At 38.2% G+C, this 21,658-nt stretch overlaps 1 protein-coding gene across 2 annotated transcripts in view; it reads left to right on the top strand.

The window, feature by feature from the left end:
• The window catches only part of cacna1i.S (calcium channel, voltage-dependent, T type, alpha 1I subunit S homeolog), a 359,329-nt gene extending 338,028 nt beyond the window's left edge, over positions 1–21,301 (top strand). The window contains exons 32-37 of one of the 2 annotated variants that reach the window (XM_018259873.2): positions 543–863; positions 2,021–2,167; positions 4,922–5,038; positions 15,478–15,646; positions 17,988–18,184; positions 19,301–21,301. In XM_018259873.2, coding sequence (XP_018115362.2) covers positions 543–863; positions 2,021–2,167; positions 4,922–5,038; positions 15,478–15,646; positions 17,988–18,184; positions 19,301–19,984 — 1,635 coding nt within the window. In that variant the 3' untranslated portion in view covers positions 19,985–21,301. The remainder of the gene's footprint in view (positions 1–542; positions 864–2,020; positions 2,168–4,921; positions 5,039–15,477; positions 15,647–17,987; positions 18,185–19,300) is intronic. The other variant, XM_041561633.1, reaches the window with a different exon arrangement.
• The last annotated feature ends 357 nt before the right edge of the window (positions 21,302–21,658 follow it).

Raw genomic sequence — 21,658 nt, 5'->3', positions numbered from 1 at the left:
CAAAGTAAAGAAAGTACTTTTTTGATTTGTGTTGAGAAATGGACAGTCAAGTTGAGCAGACAAATTGCCTGGTTGCTCAATTTTTAAAATAATCCTGTGTGTTATAAAGGGTACTGGAGCAAATTCAGTATAAATCACCAAGAAAAATAGTAATAGCAATTCATTCCTAATCTTCCAGAACACATCCTTGATCTTGATACCTATTTACATGGTATTTAAAACTTCATTCTCAAAATATTGATATAATAGTAGTGGCAAGTGAGCATTCAAATTTATTTTGCAATGTTGAAAATTACAAATCACAGTGTATTCATTTGGTTCTTCAAAAGTCCGTCCCCTATTTAATTGGCCTTTACACAAACAGAGGTTACCCTAGGATCCTTTTGAGAATGATTGTTCTTTCCCAGCTGAAAGCAGATTAAGTTGCTGGCATCAGTGAGAGTCAACCAGCTAACAAAGCCACATCTGACTTTATCCTTATGTGTAATTAGGCCAAACAGATTGATTTGTTACACTGTCAACTTTTTCTAATCTCCTGGCAGGATACTTTGCGTGAATGCACCAATGATGATCGCAGTTGCTTGAGCAGCCTCCAGTTCATCTCGCCTTTGTACTTTGTGAGCTTTGTGCTCACAGCTCAGTTTGTGCTCATTAACGTAGTAGTGGCTGTGTTAATGAAACACCTGGATGACAGCAATAAAGAAGCGCAGGAGGACGCTGAGCTGGATGCAGAGATAGAAATGGAGTTGGCTCATGGCCTTTGTTCTCAAACATCACCAGTTTCTGGGTTAGATAATGGGGGACGCGGAGGAAGACCGGCCACTGAAAGTCATCGCAGCTTAAGGTGTTTTTCTCCTGCTCAGGTAAGACCCAATGGAATGGTTATGTAGATATTTAAAGTTAGAAGAGGTAGTTTCTTAACTTAACACTTACGTACATACACACACCATCAAACAAGTACCCCCTTCTATTATAATAATAATACCATTTACTTTTTCACATGCCTTAATAATAATAATAATCATAATAATAATAATAATAATAGATTTACTGTAAAATAGAACTTTTCGGAATTTATGAAACCCAGAGGATGGAAAAGTCTGAATCTGAAAATCCAGCATCTCAGACCTGTCGAGGTTGCATATAAGTCAACGGGAGAAGTCCCAATGATATTTTGATGTGGGCTGGGTGCAATCCCCCAAAATTTGAAAATTCTGAAAAAAGCGTGAAAATCAGATAAAAAAATCCAAAAAAATTGCTAAAATCTAATCTTTTCCTGCAAAGCAAATTTTATGGAAAACGTATTAATAAATAAGTGTAAAGAATCCGAACGGATTTGATCGGAGTTTGTAGCAGAAAAAATGTTTGAAATCCTTCATAAGTGAAAAGTAAAAGGATAGGATGAAGGACCACTACACCTTCTGTTTTTATAGTACAGTGTCCCTAATTACTAGGGATTATTATTATTAGGGATGCACCTAATCCAGGATTAATTTTTGCATTTGGCCAGGATTCTGCCTTTTTTCAGCAGTATTCGGTTTCAAATCCAAGTACCTGGCCCAGCCGAATCCTTGTGACTTTTCATCACACAAACAAAGAAGTAAACTCTTCATAACCCTAATTTGTATATGGTTCCCATTTGTTTCCATTTTTGGCCGAACCTTAAATATGTGAAGGATTCAAGATTTGCTCGAATCCCAAAATAGCGCATTTGGTGCATTCCTACTGCCATGGTGGGTGCAAAAGGAGTCCCCAAAAGTAGGAACTCTTACATTATGGAATATGCAAAGTGGAGCTTCAAGGATATTGTTAAAAATATATTTTTTTTTTAACACTACCAGTAAACTGAACTCACTGCCAAATAAAACCATTGATGCTATTTTAACCTCATAAATCTTTTATTCTTAATTTAAACATAAAGAGGTCAGTATTTCTATTTGTTTAATCTTATTATTTAATCATAATCTTATTGATCCATACATTTGAGCATATTTAATTTCCAACGCTGTTCCTTCTTTAGGAGAATTTGTGGTTGGATAGTGTTTCCTTAATTATTAAGGACTCCTTTGAAGGCGAATTAACGATTATTGATAATTTATCTGGATCAGTCTTCCACCATTACTCCTCACCAGCCATCTGTGAGAAGTGCAACCACGACAAACAAGAGGTAAATCCAAGACCATGTGTCACTATTATAGTTGTGTGCCATTTTTCAAATTTCAGTATGAACTTGAATTGCACCATAGATGCATTAATGTGTACTTATTGCTAGTATATATATCTATTTTAATAACTACGTGAAAATAATCTGTGAGCAGTTTTAGGTGGCACTATATATTAGAATAATGATAATGAAACCTTAAACTGGAAGTAGATTTTATTTTGTCTAGGAACACACTTCTAATTTAGACAAGTATTATTTATATATATATATATATAAATTGAATATTCCATGACAAATCTCCCATAATGTTTTAGGACTCTTGAATATAATGTAAATAATAATAAAACAGAAATGGCATTGAAGCAGTTTTAGGCACAAGATTCAGTATTGATCCACATATAGTCCATTTCCTTTCATTTTATTAAGTAGGTGCAACATGATCAGATGATTTTTATCAATAAGACTCAGAGATCAGTCATCAAAATATGGTTATATGATACTCAATACCAAATGAATGATTCATAGCTGTTTGCATGCTTATTCAGGTGTATCTACCGTGACCCTATATAATAATTTGTACTTCTATATTTTAACACACTGTAAAATGTTCATTTAGCTGTGACAGGAAATTAATTACTTTGAATTAACTAATTTATATTTTTTTCAAATTACCATGTGAGGGTTTGTTGTAAACATAGAAAGACACCTCCGATTTATTTTTTGTGATTGTAACTACCAGGCCTCCACATTCCTGCAGGTCCTTCCTAAGCATACATTCATGTTCAAATAGGCAATGTGTATATATATATTAAATGTATCAATTTATTTATTTATTTTCAGACAAATCTGCCCTGCAGAGCTTACAATCTATAGTGTATGATACATTTTAAAAATAATATAACAAATAATATTCTAGTGTTTATATTTTTCAAAGCCTTAACATGCTGAATTATTCTTTTTTCAAGGAGCAAATTTAGTACAGGTATGAGACCTTTTATCCAAAATGCTTCAGACCTGGGGGTTTCTGGATAATGGATCTTTTCATAATTTGGATCCTCCGACCTTAAGTCTACTAGAAAATCATGTAAACCCAATAGGCTGGTTTTGCTTCCAGTATGGATTAATTATATCTTAGTTTGGAACAAGTACAAGGTACTGTTTTATTATTACAGAGAAAAAGGAAATCCTTTTTAAAAAATTTAGATTATTTCATTACAATGGAGTCTATGGGAAATGCGTTTTCCGTAATTTGGAACTTTCTGGATAATGGGTTCCTGGATAACAGATCCCATACCGGTACATAGCAATGTGCTGTATTTTGTTAGGATTGGCCAATAGTTTATGAGGTCTAATGCCTCCTTCTACACTATAAATCCTTCACCAAACTGCCACACCCCATATGTCTAACATATTGTTTTTGCGACATGGGATTTATGATCCAGAAACACATTATCCAAAATAAATGCAGAAATACTATTTCTCATTGAGTCCTTTTGAAAAAAACAATTCTTTTTTTTAATATCCTTTTTTACTAAGCTGTAATTAAGCTGCATGAATCCATATGCTAATTATTTTTAGCAGACATTTATGTATGATGATCCAAATTACAGACCCAAAAAAAGTTTCCATGTTACTGCCTAACCATAAAAATGTAAAACAAAAATATATGGGGCCAGTTTGCAGACTTATGGCAAAAAAAGGCTATGGAGTTGACATGGAGCTTGATCCAGTGTCGGCCCACCAGGATACCAGGAAAACTTCCGTTGGTCCCAGGTGTTAGTGGGCCCTCCTGATTCTAAGCATTTGTGACAATTTCATGTTCATTCCCCAATTTTGTCTGGAAACAAAGGGGCCAGATGGAAAATAGAGAATATCATGTAAAGAAAAAGTACTAAGAAAATAAAACGGTTGTGTGAGAAGTGGAAGAAAATGAGTTTGGAGAATGGGCCCATGGTCTAAGCTTTTCTGGTGGGCCCCTGGCACCCCAGTCCGACACTGGCTTGATCTGATCCATGGCCATTAGCATTCCTGATAAAAGATCCCATAGCTGTAGATGGCATCATCTCCTATACCCTGAAAAGCAGGTTTTTAGAGGCTAAAAATGAGTCAAAATAACTTACATTCATTCCAAACTAATTTTAATTAGATTTTGCTCCTGTTGTAGTATTTGTGAACAATAACAGATTGCTTTAGATCATGATAAAATTAGATTATTATTATGTAAAACCCACATGGTGTCCAGGACTACAACTCCACCAGCCAATAGCTACAGAGAAATTGTTTAAGAATGCAGCAATAATATATTGCCTTCTGCTTAACTATTGTTAGCCTTCTTTTGTTTTATTTTATATACATGTTTTAATAAGACAGAAGATGGAGATAATGCAAAATTTAATTAGCCAGATCTGGCTTCATCTTCCTTTAATGTAATACTATTATTTTCTTTAATGATGTACATTCTAAAACAGAGAAGAAATCTGGAAACTGTTGGCATAATTGGCAGCTAAGCAGCTGCAGTCAGTTTGTATTGATCAGTTTTTAGTTACTGAAGTCACATAGGTACAACAATATGTTTAGATTAATACAGGTTAATACAACACCAACAGTTTTAAAATCCTTATGAGTTGTATGGACTCTGCAAACTGCAGGATTATCAGATTAAACAGTCAAGGGGTCGATTGTAGGCTAAGCAGGGCATGAGAAATGTCTGAATGGGTTAACTGGCAAATCCCTATAACTAATAATGGTTTTGCTTAGGTCCAGCTGGCAGAAATGGAGGCCTTTTCTTTAACCTCTGACAAGTCCTCGTCAGTACTGACTGATGAACTCAGTTCAGAAGATCAAGGTGTCACGAGTCAGTTAAAGGAGATGAAGGTAAAAGCATATTTTGTGTGTAAGTGGAATTCAAAGCAGAGTAGCTTTTAATTATTGACCTTATCCCCGCAGATTATCTTGGGCAGGCTCATTAAATGTAACAACGGTTCACTGTATCTTTTCATGTAACTGCTCCGTGGAAATGCCAAATTGCATGTTAATAGAGGGGGTGATTCACAGCTGAAAAATATGAATATTCAACCTCAATTGGCTCAGCATACAACCGAGTAGCATCTGAGCACATGAAAGGAATACATATTAACGAGAAACAGAAATATACAGTAGATTTTTACAGCATTTTAATGGTTATGTATAGAGATTCACATTGCTGTTTAGTCATTTATTGCTGTACTAGCTCCTTTGGCAGAACAAGGATGTTTTATGCGTATGGAAAACACATTTACATTTTCATTTTTTCTAATGAATTGTTGCAACTATAATACAGATTTCCCAATTCTAATCAATTCTAGAAAACTAACCTGAGACTTAGCTGAACCTTGGAATTAGTATCAGTAGACACGTGACTGTGAGAAAAATGCAGCAAGCTCTAAAATACCAACAGGCCTTTGCAATGATGTACCTGGGACAGTCACCCACAGCAACCAATCAGCAGCCTTTAAGGCTCAACTACAGTTGCTATAAAGAAAGATGTGTGTTGAAAGCAATACTGTGACCAGGGTAAAATTTTCCATGTTTCTATCCAACCACAAAAGTGGTTATATCTGAAAGAATCCGAAAGAATCTGATCCATGCAATGGAGCCTGGACCTTGAATGGACTTTCATCAAAAAAGTTAGGTTTAGTGAATCTGCCCCCAAGTGCTGTATAAGAAATGGAGCTATATATAAGAAGTGCAAATTAAATATGCAATTCACATATCAATGACCCACTACCCTGGGGAACCATTTGCAATCCCATCCTGGCACATCCTCACCAGGTAAAGGCCCACATCAATCCTGGTGGACAAAGAAAGTTACAGTCCCTTTTACCCAACTTTCCCCAGGTAGCGCTACATGCCCAAATACCTCTCCAGATGGACAGAGGTAGTTTCCCACGTAGCAGGCACACAAACAAAGCCTGTTTCTCAAACAGGGGACGACACATGCTGGATCCTTTCGCTACCCTCCCACAAGCAAATTCACCCAGGGGCTCACACAGAGCTGGAACAGGCACCCACAGCTATCTCACAGGAAATCTTCAGGCTGCTCCAACACCCATCCATGGAGTAAGTACACCAAGCCTCTCTCACTGGAATCCACCTCCAGGTATATCTTATCAGGGTCTCGGTATCCCCAATTCCACACAGTTCTCAGTGAAAGTGAAAGCAACAATGAATATGAGCACATGGCAACTAAGCTATATGAAGAGATTCCACCACTAGTGATAGGCGAATTTGCGCCGTTTCGCTTTGCTGAAAAATTCGAGAAATTCACGAAATGGCGAAAAATTCGCGAAATGTCGCCCGTTTTTGATGCCAGTGCCCGTTTTTGATGCCAGCGTCCGTTTTTTCAAAAAAAAAACATTTTGACGCCGGCGAATTTTTGGCGAGGGCGTTTCGCGAATTTATTCGCTGGCGGCGAATCGCGCAAATTCGCCACAAATTCGCGCCTGGCGAATAAATTCGCCCATCACTATCCACCACAGGCCAAACCAGGAATGCCAGGGCACACTGCATTGGGGGAAAAGCACTCACTCCTCTCCTTTCAATTTAGGTCCAACCCTTGGCTGGCCACACTAGGGGATTTCCCACCATGTGGTATTTCAGACCATAGGGGAAATTAACAAATATATATATATATATATTGTAGGGTATCCTCTTTTCAAGTCACAACTGATTTTTTCATTCATATTCTAAATTTGCTCTCTCCCCTTCCACTCTAATCTGCTTTCCCATTCTTCTTGGTTTTCTTATTACCCCTTTTCACTTCCCTTTTCCCATTTCTCAGTTTTACCTCACTCTTGCACTTCCTCTTCCAACTTCTGGAGTTCCTTACCCACTGGTATTTTCTTAAACCTCTTCCTATTATCCTTTACGCTCTTATTCTGCTCTCCTCATTACTCTTGGGTCTCCTTGTACATACTCCTATTTTGTCTCATTTTATTTTCCCTTTGCTCTTTTCTCTTGTCTTAATTCCTTTCCTTTCCCTTCTCTTCACATTCTTCTTTTTTTATACACTACCACTGTGGGTGTTATCAGAGGAGAACTAAACCATAAAACCGCGCATGGCTAAAAATGCCATAATTTATATACAGAGCTTACTGCATAAACCAAAAGATTTATTATCTTTATAGCCATAATGATCCAGGCCTTCAAAGTGGTGACAGGAGAGTCAGCGACACTGCACATGCTCAGTGTGGCCTGGGCATCTGTGTTTAGCCTTAGGTTAGGTCATCTTTACTTGCTCACAACATCAATTACAGATTATTTTTTTTAAAAGTATTTGGCAGCAAACTTCTCCTTACATTGGGGTTACCTGCACACTGACTGGACAGGTTCCCTGGTGACAGTGGACAGAATCTGCAATTGTAGTTGCCAGAAGGTAGATTACAACAGCAATTACAGTCATATGAAAAAGTTTGGGAACTCCTCTTAATTCTTTGGATTTTTGTTTATCATTGGCTGCGCTTTCATAGTAGCAACTTCCTTTAATATATAACATGCCTTATGGAAACAGTAGTATTTCAGCAGTGACATAAAGTTTATTAGATTAACAGAAAATATGCATCATAACAAAATTAGACAGGTGCATAAATTTGGGCACCCCAACAGAGATATTACATCAATACTTTGCTGAGCCTCCTTTTGCAAATGTAACAGCCTCTAGGCGCCTCCTATAGCATTTGATGAGTGCCTGGATTCTGGATGGCGGTATTTTTGACCATTCTCTCCAGTTCAGTTAAATTTCATGGTTGCCGAGAAAAGCCTGTTTCAAATCATTCCATAGATTTTCGATGATATTCAAGTTGGGGGACTGTGTCGGTCGTTCCAGAATATTGTACTTCTCCCTCTGCATAAATGCCTTTAGATTTCCAAGTGTGTTTAGGGTCATTGTCTTGTTGGAATATCCAACCCCTGCGTAACTTCAACCTTGTGACTGATGCTTGAACATTATCCTGAAGAATTTGTTGATATTGGGTTAAATTCATCTAACCCTTGACTTTAACAAGGGCCCCAGTCCCTGAACTAGCCACACAGCCTAACGCATGATGGGACCTCCACCAAATTTGACAGTAGGTAGCAGGTATTTTTCTTGGAATGCAGTGTTCTTCTTCCACCTTGCAAAATGCTTTTTGTTATGACCAAATAACTACATTTTTGTCTCATCAGTCCAAGCACCAAATGACTGTGGCTTGTCTAAATGAGCTTTTGCATATAACAAGCGACTCTGATAGTGGTGTGAGTGCAGAAAGGGCTTCTTTCTCATCACCCCGCCATACAGATGTTCTTTGTGCAAATTGAGCTGAATTGTAGAACGATGTACAGATCATCTTTGGAGGTGATCTTTGGGTTGTCTGTAACCATTCTCACAATCCTCTGCATATGCCGCTCCTGTATTTTTCTTGGCCTGCCAGACCTGGGCCTGGGTTTTACAGCAACTGTGCCTGTGGCCTTCCATTTCCTGATTACATTCCTTACAGTTGAAACTGACAGTTTAAACCTCTGAGATAGCTTTTTATAGCCTTCCCCTAAACTATGATACTGAACAATCTTTGTTTTCAGATCTTTTGAGAGTTGCTTTGAGAATCCCATGCTGTCACTCTTCAGAGGAGAGTCAAACAGAAGCACAACTTGCAATTGGCCACCTTAAATACCTTTTCTCGTGAGTGGACACATCTGCCTATGAAGTTCACGGCTTAATAAACTAATCCAAACAATTTGGTGTTGCCAGTAATCAGCATTAAGCAGTTACATGCATTCAAATTAGAAAAATGACAAGGGTACCCAAATTTTTTCACAGCCAGTTTTTCACATTTGATTTAATTTCATACAACTGAATACTGCTTTACTAAAAATCGGTGTTCAGAAAACACCCCAGTACTCAGATGTTCCTGGGAAATGAAAGACATACCACTGTTATCTTTTTTGTTGAAAGTGGAGTAAATTATTATGCAGGCTGAGAGGGGTTCCCAAATGTTTTCATATGACTGTAAATTCAGATGACAGCTGTTTAAATGTTTACTTGCACTTACAACTGTCAGTTGGACATCTCTGATGTAAGCAATGTGTTCTAGAGGATAAGGTCCAAGGCCAGTAATTAGGGCTGCTAAAATTGCATTGCTCACAAGTTGCATGACTTTGTAGGCAGGAAGCAAAGAATGAATGATATTTTGATATTACTTGCCTTCCCATCATAAATGAGCCCTAGTGGGTGACACTTGTTATCATTAAGGTTATCATTGTAATGTTTGCTGTTGAATGACTAATTTGGAAACACAATATTAACACCTCTCCTTTAACCCCACTATCAACTAAGACCAATTGCTTTGGGATTATCAATGGCATCTTAATTTGAAGCTAAACTGACCCTCTGATTCTTGTAAATGAGATCAAATAATGTTTACACTGGTGAGTAACAGACATTGAAGGTGTCAGAGCCAAAGTTTGGAGCATTTTGTGCTGGAAAACTGCATATTGGTGTAGTTACCCAGAATGCTATCAGTGTTGGCATAGGAATGTAACTCTTAGACACTATTCCTGTTTAATGAAAAGGCGAGTGGTTTAACCCACTCAAAGATAAATTATAGGCAGACAAAAAGATTAGGGGGAAAGTGGTTTCATTAGCTGGGAAAGGAGATTTTTATAGAAGAGCAAATTTAGTGCTTCTAAATTTGCCCTCAGCAAATGTCTGCAGAGCCGATCTGTGAGGACACATTTTCCTCCTTATTAGAGTCAAATAATAAAAGCTCTGTGGAATAAGCCATTTCCTCCACTTGTTCTTCCAACTGTGTCTTTAGCTGTAATGAACCAAATTTAAGCGATGGACTGCATTTTACCTTTAAAATAACACCATTTTACCTTTAAAATAACACCATCTCTCTCTCTCTGGCTTTGCAATCAATACAGCAGGACAATCTGCTTAATACATAATTTTATTCTGGCTATAAACATGTGCATGCATTTGTATGTATATGGGAGCTGTTATCCAGAATGCTCTGGACCTGGGGTTTTCTGGATATGGGAACTTTCCATAATTTAGATCCCCAAATTTTGTCTACTGGAAAAATCGGCTAACCAGTAAATAAACCCAATAGAAGTGGCCATTCCATAATTTGGAGCTTTCTGGATTTCCAGATAATGGAAAGAGACACACAGATGGAGCAAACTTTGACTTGACAATGCACAGCTCACAGGGTACACTACTATACAGCATTTGTATCACTGGAAAAGGTGTGATTCTGTTTTAATGGAATATTATGGTGGGATATGGAAAGCCATTTGAGTGATTGGATAAAGATATATTTAGAGCAACCAATTAGAGTTTTAATTACGCCTTTTTCCTAGCATAGATAAATGATGCAACTGCAATAGGTACAAAAAGGTATTTTAATAGATACAGCAAAATAACTATAGATGGCTGTATTTTAATATTCCATCACAGCTGACCAATCTTGACTTCCACTTGTCACAATACTTATTTTCCTTTTTTGATTTATCTTGTGCAAATATTGAATGCATAATTTTAAATGTATATATTTTTATAAAATTCTTTTTGCTTTGCTTTATCACCCAGTGGTGCCAGTTTGCATTCCAGCCTTGCCTAAGCAGCCTCTCTTCCACTGCTAAGCATGTCACAAGTTGGCATTCCACTGCCCATAGGTCTTCTATTGTTTTATAATCCAATTACAAGAATCTATAAGGGAACATGGCATGAGACCAATAAGAGCATATATAGATTTGTACATAGATATTTTAGATTTATACCAATATGCATATTCCCCATAGTAAACACAAGTCAGCAGGAATATATGAACCCTTTGGGGTAATTCAATGGTTTATTTATACTCTAGTTATAAGTTCCATTTCCACAGAACAGGGGCACACAGAGACTTTTGATTACTACATAGATCCTGGGAGGAACGATAGCAATCAGGACACCCTTAACTGCTGACAGCTGCTTCCCTTCCTATTGAGTTGGAAATCATGAAAGGACCTCAATGATCAAAACAGGCCTTGGGGCTATTCTCAGGCTGTCTTCCAAGTAGGTCTGTAAACCGCACAGTAGATGACAGTATCATACCTAACCTACACTCTTGCAAAGACAGAAAATAAGCATACGTTCTGTATTTACTCCTTAGTTGTGTGAAAAAGTGTCTTTGGAGAGCTGCATGGAATACTGAGGAATATGCTCCTGAGATAACGTATGACTTTGTGGGCAATATTACACCTCTATAACACATTAGTAGCAGTAGTAGTAGTAGTAGTAGTAGTAGTAGTAGTAGTAGTAGTAGTTGTTGTAGTACACAACCCATAAAGGGACAAATCATTTCTTGTACAAATTCCCTGTAGTTGAATGAATTGTTACTGTATAACATTTATTTTTAAAGCACATGTAGCCCCTAGGCTTTAGGGAGAATATTCTTTTTATGCAAAGCAAGAGCCAAAGCTGACTTTTTTTTCTGCCTTACTGTATACAATGGCATATCCTTAGCCTTGCTCCCCCCCCCACGAAAGGGGAGACAGAACCAGTGTCAGTCAACAATTCACTTATAGGAAACTTTACCCCCAAATTGAATATTTAAGCAACAGATGGTTTATGTCATATTAAGTGACATATTAAAGCATCTTACCAAACTGGTAAATATATTTAAGTAAATATTGCCCGTTTACATTTCTTGCCTTGAACACCCATTTTGTAATGGTCTGTGTGCTGCTTCAGAGATCACCTGACCAGAAATGCTACAACTCTAACAGTAACAGGAAGAAGTGTGGAAGCAAAAGACAGAACCCTTAATTGGCTCACGTGACATGTTTGGTTTGTTTGTTTGCACGGTGAATCCTACGATCCCAGGGGGCGGCCCTTATTTTTTAAAATGGCAATTTTCTATTTATGATTACCCAATGGCACATACTACTAAAAAAGGATATTATTATGAAAATGGTTTATTTACACGAAGCAGGATTTTACACATGAGCTGTTTTATGCAATGTCTTTTTATAGAGACCTACATTGTTCAGAGTGTATAGTTTTCCTTTAAGGTGGGGGGGGAAAGAAAAGTGGTTTATTATAGGGCAGGGATCCCCAACCTTTTGAAGCCGTGAGCAACATTCAGAAGTAAAAGGATTTGGGGAGCAACACTAGCGTGAAAAATATTCTTGGGGTGCCAAATAAGGGCTGTGATGGATTGTCAACCTACATTGAGACTCTGTTTGGCAGTACATCTGGTTTTTATACAACCAAAACTTGCCTCCAAGCCTGGAATTCAAAAATAATCACCTGCTTTGAGGCCACTGGGAGCAACATCCAAGGGGTTGGAGAGCAACATGTTACTCACGAGCTACTGGTTGGGGACCACTGTTATAGGGGATATAAATTCAAAAAATGAATTGCTAGAAACTCTTAAACAGGAATGGGACCTGTTCTCCAGAATGCTGGGGACCTTGGACTTTCTGGATAACGGATGTTTCTGTAATTTGTATCTCCATATCATAAGTCTTCTAGAAAACCATTTAAACATTTATTAAACCCAATAAGCTGGTTATGCCTCCAATAAGGTTTAATTATATCTTAGTTTGAATCAAGTATAAGGTATTGTTTTATTATTACAGAGAAAAAGGAAATCACTTTTAAAAATTTAGATTATTTGGATAAAATGGAGTCTATGGGAGAAGGCCTTTCCATTATTCGGAGCTTTCTGGATAATGGGTTTCCAGATAATGGATCCAATACCTGTTTTAGCAATTTTATATAGTTTGAGAGGTAGTATCCAGCTTTCAGCTCTTTGTGAAGGTCAAGGTGTTAGAAACCATAACTTTCTATGCTAGTCATTGTTGAAAGTAGCAGTGTTAAGTTTATATCAAGGTATTTTATTAGTTAGGTTTAGATCCCATTAAAGTGAAAATTGGAAAGTGTCAGTATCAATTAAGCTGACCATGCAGTACATGAGCCAATATTAGTCCTTCTAAACCAAGTCAGCAGCCTATTAGCCCATGCAGGGCTTTGCCGACCCCAATCTGTCCAGGGATTGGCAAAATATCTTTGGGGAGGATATAAAAATCTCATTGAATGGGAACTACATAAGGCAGTTAAAGGGATCCTGTCATCGGAAAACATGTTTTTTTCAAAACACATCAGTTAATAGTGCTACTCCAGCAGAATTCTGCACTGAAATCCATTTCTCAAAAGAGCAAACAGATTTTTTATATTCAATTTTGAAATCTGACATGGGGCTAGACATATTGTCAATTTCCCAGCTGCCCCTGGTCATGTGACTGCACTTTAGGAGAGAAATGCTTTCTGGCAGGCTGCTGTTTTTCCTTCTCAATGTAACTGAAGGAGTCTCAGTGGGACACGGGTTTTTACTATTGAGTGTTGTTCTTAGATCTACCAGGGAGCTGTTATCTTGTGTTAGGGAGCTGTTATCTGGTTACCTTCCCATTGTTCGTTTATTCGGCTGCTGGGGGGGGGGGTGATATCACTCCAACTTGCAATACAGCAGTAAAGAGTGATTGAAGTTTATAAGAGCACAAGTCACATGACTTGAGACAACTGGGAAATTGACAATATGTCTAGCCCCATGTCAGATTTCAAAAATGTATATAAAAAGATCTGGTTGCTATTTTGAGAAATGGATTTCAGTGCAGAAATCTGCTGGAGCAGCACTATTAACTGATTCATTTTGAAAAAAACGTTTTTTTCCCATGACAGTATCACTTTAATGTGATCCACTCCAGGTCTGTTTAGACCCCTTTTTTGATCAAATTATTGTCCAATAATATCAACTCAGTATGTCCCCCTCTCTGTACCACCCTGAACAGATTTGTATATGTATTGCCAGCGTAAGAGAAAGCACGCCTCCCTAATGAGCCCATGAAGGCAATTCACTCCATGGTATTGTTATTTATCTAGAAGGGAGAATGATAATTTCATCAATTAGAACTGTTGCAGCAATCTGAATGGCCATACTCAACCTGTTGGTACAATGCAGTATCTTTATAAACATGAAATGTATCAGTTAATAAAAGTACCTCTATGTTTGTGCCACAACTACTAGATTATGCTGCCCTTTAAGCACTTCTTGTTGTATGGTTTCCATTTTCTAAACAGAGGGCTATTCAGACACAGCAAAGAGCCATTGCTATGATGATTATTAGATGGGGGACACCTTAAGTTGACAATGGTGACATTCTGAATTCTATCTTACAGTACAAATGAACACTAAATATTCTTTCTTCAGTTTCCCTATGTGGTTTCTCATAGGCCTCAGTGCAGCTGAATATGTTGTGACAGTAGCGAAAGCAAGCTGCATTAATATTAAGGCTCAGAGTAGAGGAGACACATACTAACCACAACTGCTTCCAATCTGGGTCACAGGCCATGTGATTACAGCGCATCGGCTTGCAGAAGAGACTAGTTTAAACAGCATCATGCAGAATTACAAAGCTGTAAATAAGGATCCACAAATCAGATGCTGCTAAAAATTGCCATCCACTTGCATAGGATAACTGAACGGCTACTCTAGCCAAGAGTATAATAAGTGACAAACTCATTTGTTGTTCTTTAGAACCTTGCCATCACACAGAGAGATTTGACTTTGATTATACTACATAAGACATGTTATTTTCCTAAAGAAAACCGAGTCATTTACACTATTGTGATATACAGGGGAAACTGATATACTGAGCCATCCCCTAAAATGTGCTGGATTAGGCACAGAGATCCATCTGCTATTTCTTAGGCTTCCATTAGTGTTTGAGGGCCTGGCCATTGCCATGATACCCAGTCAAAGCAGAAAAAGGAATGATAAAAAATAAGTTTTTTTGCAGTACTTGTGCTTGTTACTAGCTTGCCTAGGGCTTTATTTGATTTTCTTTGCCCCACCCCCATACCTTGTATTCCGAGGCCAGTTAACACTTTACCCATGTTACCAAATAGCTCCACATCTGGGTCTAGTAACCTACAGAAAACAATCTGCTTAATTGTTGACATGGGTTACCTGTGCTGTTTCTGCAATGTAAGAACCTGTATCAGGTAAAATTTACACTAAGGAATCCACCCCACTTGCCCAATCCATGCTCTTAAGTTTGGGCGGAGGGGGTAAGTAGAATAATGTTACAGTGCCACACGTTGCTCCTTTTACACATGATGCTTTATAGTCCATCATTGAATTGAGATCTTTCCTTAAATTAGCAACTTTGTCCATTAAAAAACATAGGTGATACTTTGTGCCATTGTGTAACAGTTTCAAGAAATGTAAATCCTAATCCTATTTTGATTTTAGGATGGGCAAGATAGCCCGGACTCCTTGGGAATGTTTGGTGAAAACATCTTCCCGCTTGCAAGCATTCCTGGTTCCCCAACAGCCGAGCGCTTTATATGTGAGTTTGAGAAGGTGTCTCTAACCCCGGCAGAGTCCTGGGACAGCTGGCTCAAAGAAGAAAGCGACCCTGGTGAGCCTATGCATCATACAGAACTTTTTTCTTTCTCTTTTCAATTGTGTTTATTGCCATTTTCAAATAAACAGCATGAGTAAACATAACAAGGGATTGGCTGACATAAACCCATCAGTTAATACAACATAACAGGATTATTACCTATCAATACAAAGAAAATAAACATCAAATGATGCCTTAGAACAGATAACATAGAAAACAAAATAAAAATAAACATAACAGTACAAAGAAGCATCCACTCCATCAGTCCAATAAAACTATGAACTACATCTTATACAGAAATTCATCAAATATTAAAACTACTGTGTATATAAGGAGAATCTCTATCAGAACTGAACATGAATGTTTCAATAATGTTTTATTCTCAGATCCCAGAAAGTTTAAGTATGGGGACCAAAGTTTCAAAGATGTGTCCCTAAAGCCAGAGCTACCAAATCTAAAACTCACTGCTCCATCCAAAGAGACCTAAGATAAGAATCATTTAAATCTGGGAGAACCTTTTTCTTAGTGTGACCTATTGATATAAAAGAATCTGGAAAGAAAGTAGATTTTCAACTAGAGTGTAAAAAACACATTTTAGTACAGATGCAGTGACCTTTATATAGCAGTGTTTCAGAGCAAGCCTAATGTACCAGCATATTGTTCACCATACATACAAAAAACACAGCATTTTTCTTTAGTGAATTAGCAAGTGCATTACCTCTGTAACTAGGTCATATATTAAAAGAAAGAAATCATTCTTTTGCATGTAAGGGCTCATTTAATAATGGTAAACTCAAGCTAGAAGCAGGGGTGTAACTACAGAGGAAGCAGAGGGGCCCAGGAGGTATAGGGAGCCATATGAGGCCCTAAATAATTAACAATTTCAACATATATTGGTAAAACAGGGAGACTTCTAAATATATTGGGGACCCTAAAATAATTTTGCTGTGGTAGCCTGTAACATCTAGCCTGTACGCCGCTAGCTGGAAGCATGCTAATGGGCACAATATAGCTCCCATTTTCACGCTATACACTTTGCCCTTGTACAGTGCAACAATGCACTCTGTTCTTGCACCTGTTTCCCCTTTGTTAGAGCATACAGTTTCACAACATTGGGCAAAGGAAGGGCATTATGTTTGTGATCTAAAAGAAGAGTAATAAAACATGAGAGATTTTGAATTAGCACTCTTCAAACTGTGGCACCAAAGTGGGTTAAACTATTATACGTTTCTCATGTTGATATATTGGTAGTCATTTTTGACGCAATGTTGTATACTTTAAAAAGGGGGACATATGACTGTTCCTAAACATCAGAAAATAAAAGATTTTTTAGGAAGATCTAGTGCCCTGGAGAATCTGGTTGCTCAGCCCTATTGCCAGGAATCCCTGGTTAAATTTATGGAATGGAAAAAGTAATGATGCTACTTAGTGTATTCAGCAATGCGATGACAGCTGGAAAACATGAATGCATACAGAGTTGCCTTTTGTTTTATATCAACAGTTTGAAAATTAATTGCCCTAATTAATATGTATATTCTTAAGGGTCCTGTTGACAGTTTTCCCCTCCCAACAGTCTACTACAATGACCAAATCAGTAGAATAGCAGTCACCAGTAACGATTCTAAACTGAAGAAACCACTACGCTGAGTGGCTAAACTTTTCAAGATTACCCAGCAAGCCCAGTAACTTGGGACTGTCACCACTATCAGACACTGAGGAAGATTAGTTTGGTTCACAAAGGCTCATATATATAGATACTACATTACACAAGTGCAGTTGCCAGTAGCGGAATATCAGTTTCAAAACTAAAGGTGGCCATAGATGCACAGATAATATTGTACGAAACTAATTTTCATACAATATTCGGTGAGCGTATGGTGGGAAAGGAGCCAAGCGATATCGGCAGAAGACTTGAATATCGATTGGCTCGTTGATCGGGCTGGACAGAAAATTTTGATTGGGTACCTTTGAAGTCACTCCAAACATCAGCCATTGTTAGTGCTGAATCGTCAGATACAGGTAGAATTTTATTGTTTCTACCTGTATATCTGACGATTCAGCTCTACACGTGTGTATTGAAACGAATGATCTTATCTGGAAAGATCTTTTCCAAGGAAGATCGTAATTGTTACGTCTATGGCCACCTTTACTGCTGACTGACGGCTACTGGAAAGTGCACTTGTGCAAGTTAGTGCCTTCAGTATATTTGTAAACCTGCTTCATAATCCTTTCATACTATTAACATCAAATAATCTGTTGTCTACTTTCCAAAAGTCCTATAGTGAGGTTCAATTACCATTATGACTTAAGTTATACTTTCTTAACCATGTTTTTGTTTCCTTGCTTGTGCCCCCAGTCTCTCCTTCCCCGCTATGTACCGATACAATGAGCCCTCTTTTACCAGTTCCATCTGAATTTTTCCATCCTGGTATCTCTGCGCCTGAAACAGATCGAGAGATTCCAAACACCATAGATAATGATCCCAAACGGCCTTCTCAAGAATCATGGGCCACACTGCGTTCCCCGGGTATCAACTGCTCACTTCTTCGGCAGGTAAGACAACATATATTGTAAGCATATTAACAGTTGATACAAATATACAGTACCTATCTGCCGTATAACTTGCTTCTAATTTCAAAGAGAACTCCTTATACTGGAATACTTTGGTTCCACCCTTTGCAGGAGAAGAAGCAATGTCAGAGGAGATGGATGTTAGAAGTGCGCCTGGAATCACAATATCTAAGACTTTATTTGGTCTTATTTTCCCCTATTGAACACACCAGCAGTTAGCTTTTATTGGTTTAATTTGTTACAACAATCTACAAACAAACAAGTTTGCCCTTGCGCCAGGGCAAATGTTGTTCATGTTACTAACTAACTTCAAGTGGGGGGAATGTGGTAACAGGTACATTGTTACTCAATCTAGTAACTAATTGCAAACAACCTGATTAGCAACTGATACCTCTAAGACATTTAGAGGCATGCATCCTTGCTCTGAATGCTCCCTAAACTTTTGCCCCACTTTCCAAACGTCCAATTGGTCACTCAGCAATTAAAAGCAGCCTTTAGTTATACTCATCCCTTCTGTGTCTCTCTGTATCTCACCTACCTTAGTCCATGCCTTGAGTTAGTAGTCAGGTACAAACACCCTACAAATACTTTTGGCTCAAATTGACCCATTGTTGCATATTCTGCATTTTGCATTCTACATAGTGCTGCTACAATATATAGATAGATAGATAGATAGATAGATAGATAGATAGATAGATAGATAGATTGATGATAGATAGATATATTGTGTGTCACATGTGCACCTGATTCTTCTGATTTAGAATTATGACAAGCAGGGTCTTCTACCTTCTCATCTTTATAGTTTAGATTTGGTGCTATTTTAGAGGTCATATGTGGCCCTCCTTGAAATCTTTATTGTCCCCAGCATGCCCAAGATCTCTGCACATCTCCTTGTATCACATTTATTTATAATAATCTGCCAAACATTTAAAATAATGGTCCATGGCTTGGAACTATAATGTCCTGGATGTGATCATGGAGAGCACGGATTTAGTATATTGTACAGCTCTGCAGAACACTGCTACATTATGTGTGACATTGGATTGTCTTTTTGCATGAAATGCAATTGGTAAGAAAAGGTATTCTGTCTTTACACAGGCCGCAGAAAGCAATTCATCTATGGAAAGTGGTAGTGCAACATCTGAGGACAGCTTACAGACCACATTGGAAGATAGCCTAAATCTTAGTGACTCGCCACAGTGCACATTGGACCTCCCAGATCTCCGTGCAACACCTGCATCGCACCATACTCCATTACCTATAACATCTCTATCCATGATTCAAAGGAGGGGTAACCGCCCTAGCTTTGCCCTTCAGAACGTTCGACGTCATCAACGGAGCCATAGCAGTGGTGGGAGCACTAGTCCTGGATGTACTCTTCATGATTCCATGGACCCTTCTGATGAAGAAGGGGCAGGTGGAAGCCTGCGAGGTGCAAACGAGCCCTCTGAGACTTTTAGCAGCTTATCTCTGACCTCCCTCTTTTCACCGACTCCTTCTTTAGCACCACCCGGGGGTACGATTAAAAAATGCAGCAGTGTCAATAGTCTTTCTGTTGCTCCTTCTAGGGTAAGAGGAGCAAAGCAATTTTACACTGTTGATCAACAGGGCTTCCTTTCAATGCCATCTTGGGTGATGGATTTTTACCAAACTTCTAGTCCCTCAGAAAACCAAGAGAATAGTAGCAGTACCGAAAAGTTACCAACTATGGAAAAGGGGTTACCACCCAGTAGTGTCTCAGGAAATGCGGATTTTGGCAATAACAGTCGACGAAACAGATGAGACTTTTTCTGGGTGTATGGCAGGATAAATCTTCTGGGGATGATTTTTTAATTCTGCAACAGGGGATAAAAAGCCTTATGGCTCTCAAACAGACCGGCAGGAAACGCTACATTACCTCACTGTGTGAGCCAGCCAAGCAATGCAACTGGGGATTTAAGAGGTAAAGCAGTTGAGCTCTCTGTGTGGGGAGGAACCGCTGTACTGTAACCAGCCTGTGAAACTATTACATATAGTATATTATAAATTATTTTATTTATATAATTTATTTTTACTCTTGCTTGGGACTTCTTCAAAGTTTGTATTATAAAAGACGTCTTTATGAGGCAATACAAATGTTTGGTGGAGAAGGAAAGATGTTGATCCTGATTTTGGTACTTTTAATTTACAGAGAATGCCTTCACGTAAATTCCTTTATTTTACACTAAGAAATATGAATAAATTCACAGACCAGAACATCAGTAACTGATCTTCTTATAATAATAAGAAATATAAGGGGTCATTTACAAACACAACTGCAAGTGCTGGTGCTCCATAATGGACCCAATGGAGAGCGCATTTTGACGTGTTATTACTGTACTTGTCCAAGCACGCTCCTGCACCTCTTCCGATGAATAGTGCACAATTGCACATATGGATCCTGGGAAAATCTGGCTAGAGGTAGCTCCAGAGTTCAGTAGGAATCACAAATAATGATATTGATGCAGGCGCTTAAATCATATATTTAGCCATTGCCACCTCAATATTTTGTGGAGTCTCCGCCTCACCATCATCAAGACAAATGGAGGTAGAGACTCCAAAAAAATTGAGCTGGTAATGGCTGAATAAATGGGTCAAGCACCTGTTTTTTCTGTGAGAGCACCCAAATCTCCAGGAGTAGCTCCACGAGGTTTGCAAAAATAAGTGTATGGAGTGCAACCAAGATTTCTCTAAGAGTTGCTTCAGGGTTCACACAGTGGGTTGCAACAATAAACACAACAGATTTGAGACCAGGATATTGGATGGAAAACACAGTTTTGACCAGCGAGTCCAGAAGTGACTCAACACAAATTTCACCTGATTTGCATTACAATAAAAGCACATTTGCATCTGTTCTGATACAGTGGCACAATTGCGGTGGGACAACTCAGAGCACAGTATTATGGGAAACTGCTACATCATACATAAAACAACATTATTTGGCTATGACATTGCACTTTGCATCCTACATTTGTATGTGTAGAGCAATGGCAGATGTGGGTGCATTTGTTAATGACCCCTAAAATTTCTCATTATCTAATGGTTTTAGTTCTGACTGCTGTCTTGTCATGAATAACCACGGTTATGGTTTATATTTGTCTCATATTTGTGACATCAATCTAAGGTGTGTCTTAGCACAACCCAAGGTTTTATTACACATTACATGTTATGTGGGTGGCCTGAAAATGAACTGACCTTATTCCATTATCTTCCGACTGCAATGTATTGTATTAAAAACTGACAATCAGTAAGTCTGTCTTCTGAAAAGAGGAAAGGGTTTCTTATCATCTAAGGTAATTTGTTGTAGAGTTCTTCCAGCTGATTAAAATGGGGCCTGACATTCTCATGATTCCAAATGACTGTTTCAGACATCAGTGTCAGAAATAATCCACAGGGTAAATGTGCACCGTTGTCATATCTTCAAAATGTGCTGCAACT

This window comes from Xenopus laevis, chromosome 4S, assembly GCF_017654675.1.
Source record: "Xenopus laevis strain J_2021 chromosome 4S, Xenopus_laevis_v10.1, whole genome shotgun sequence".
NCBI classification, from domain to species: Eukaryota; Metazoa; Chordata; class Amphibia; order Anura; family Pipidae; genus Xenopus; species Xenopus laevis.
The sequence above is the reverse complement of the archived record's forward strand: the minus strand, read 5'-3'. Positions and strand labels throughout refer to the sequence as shown.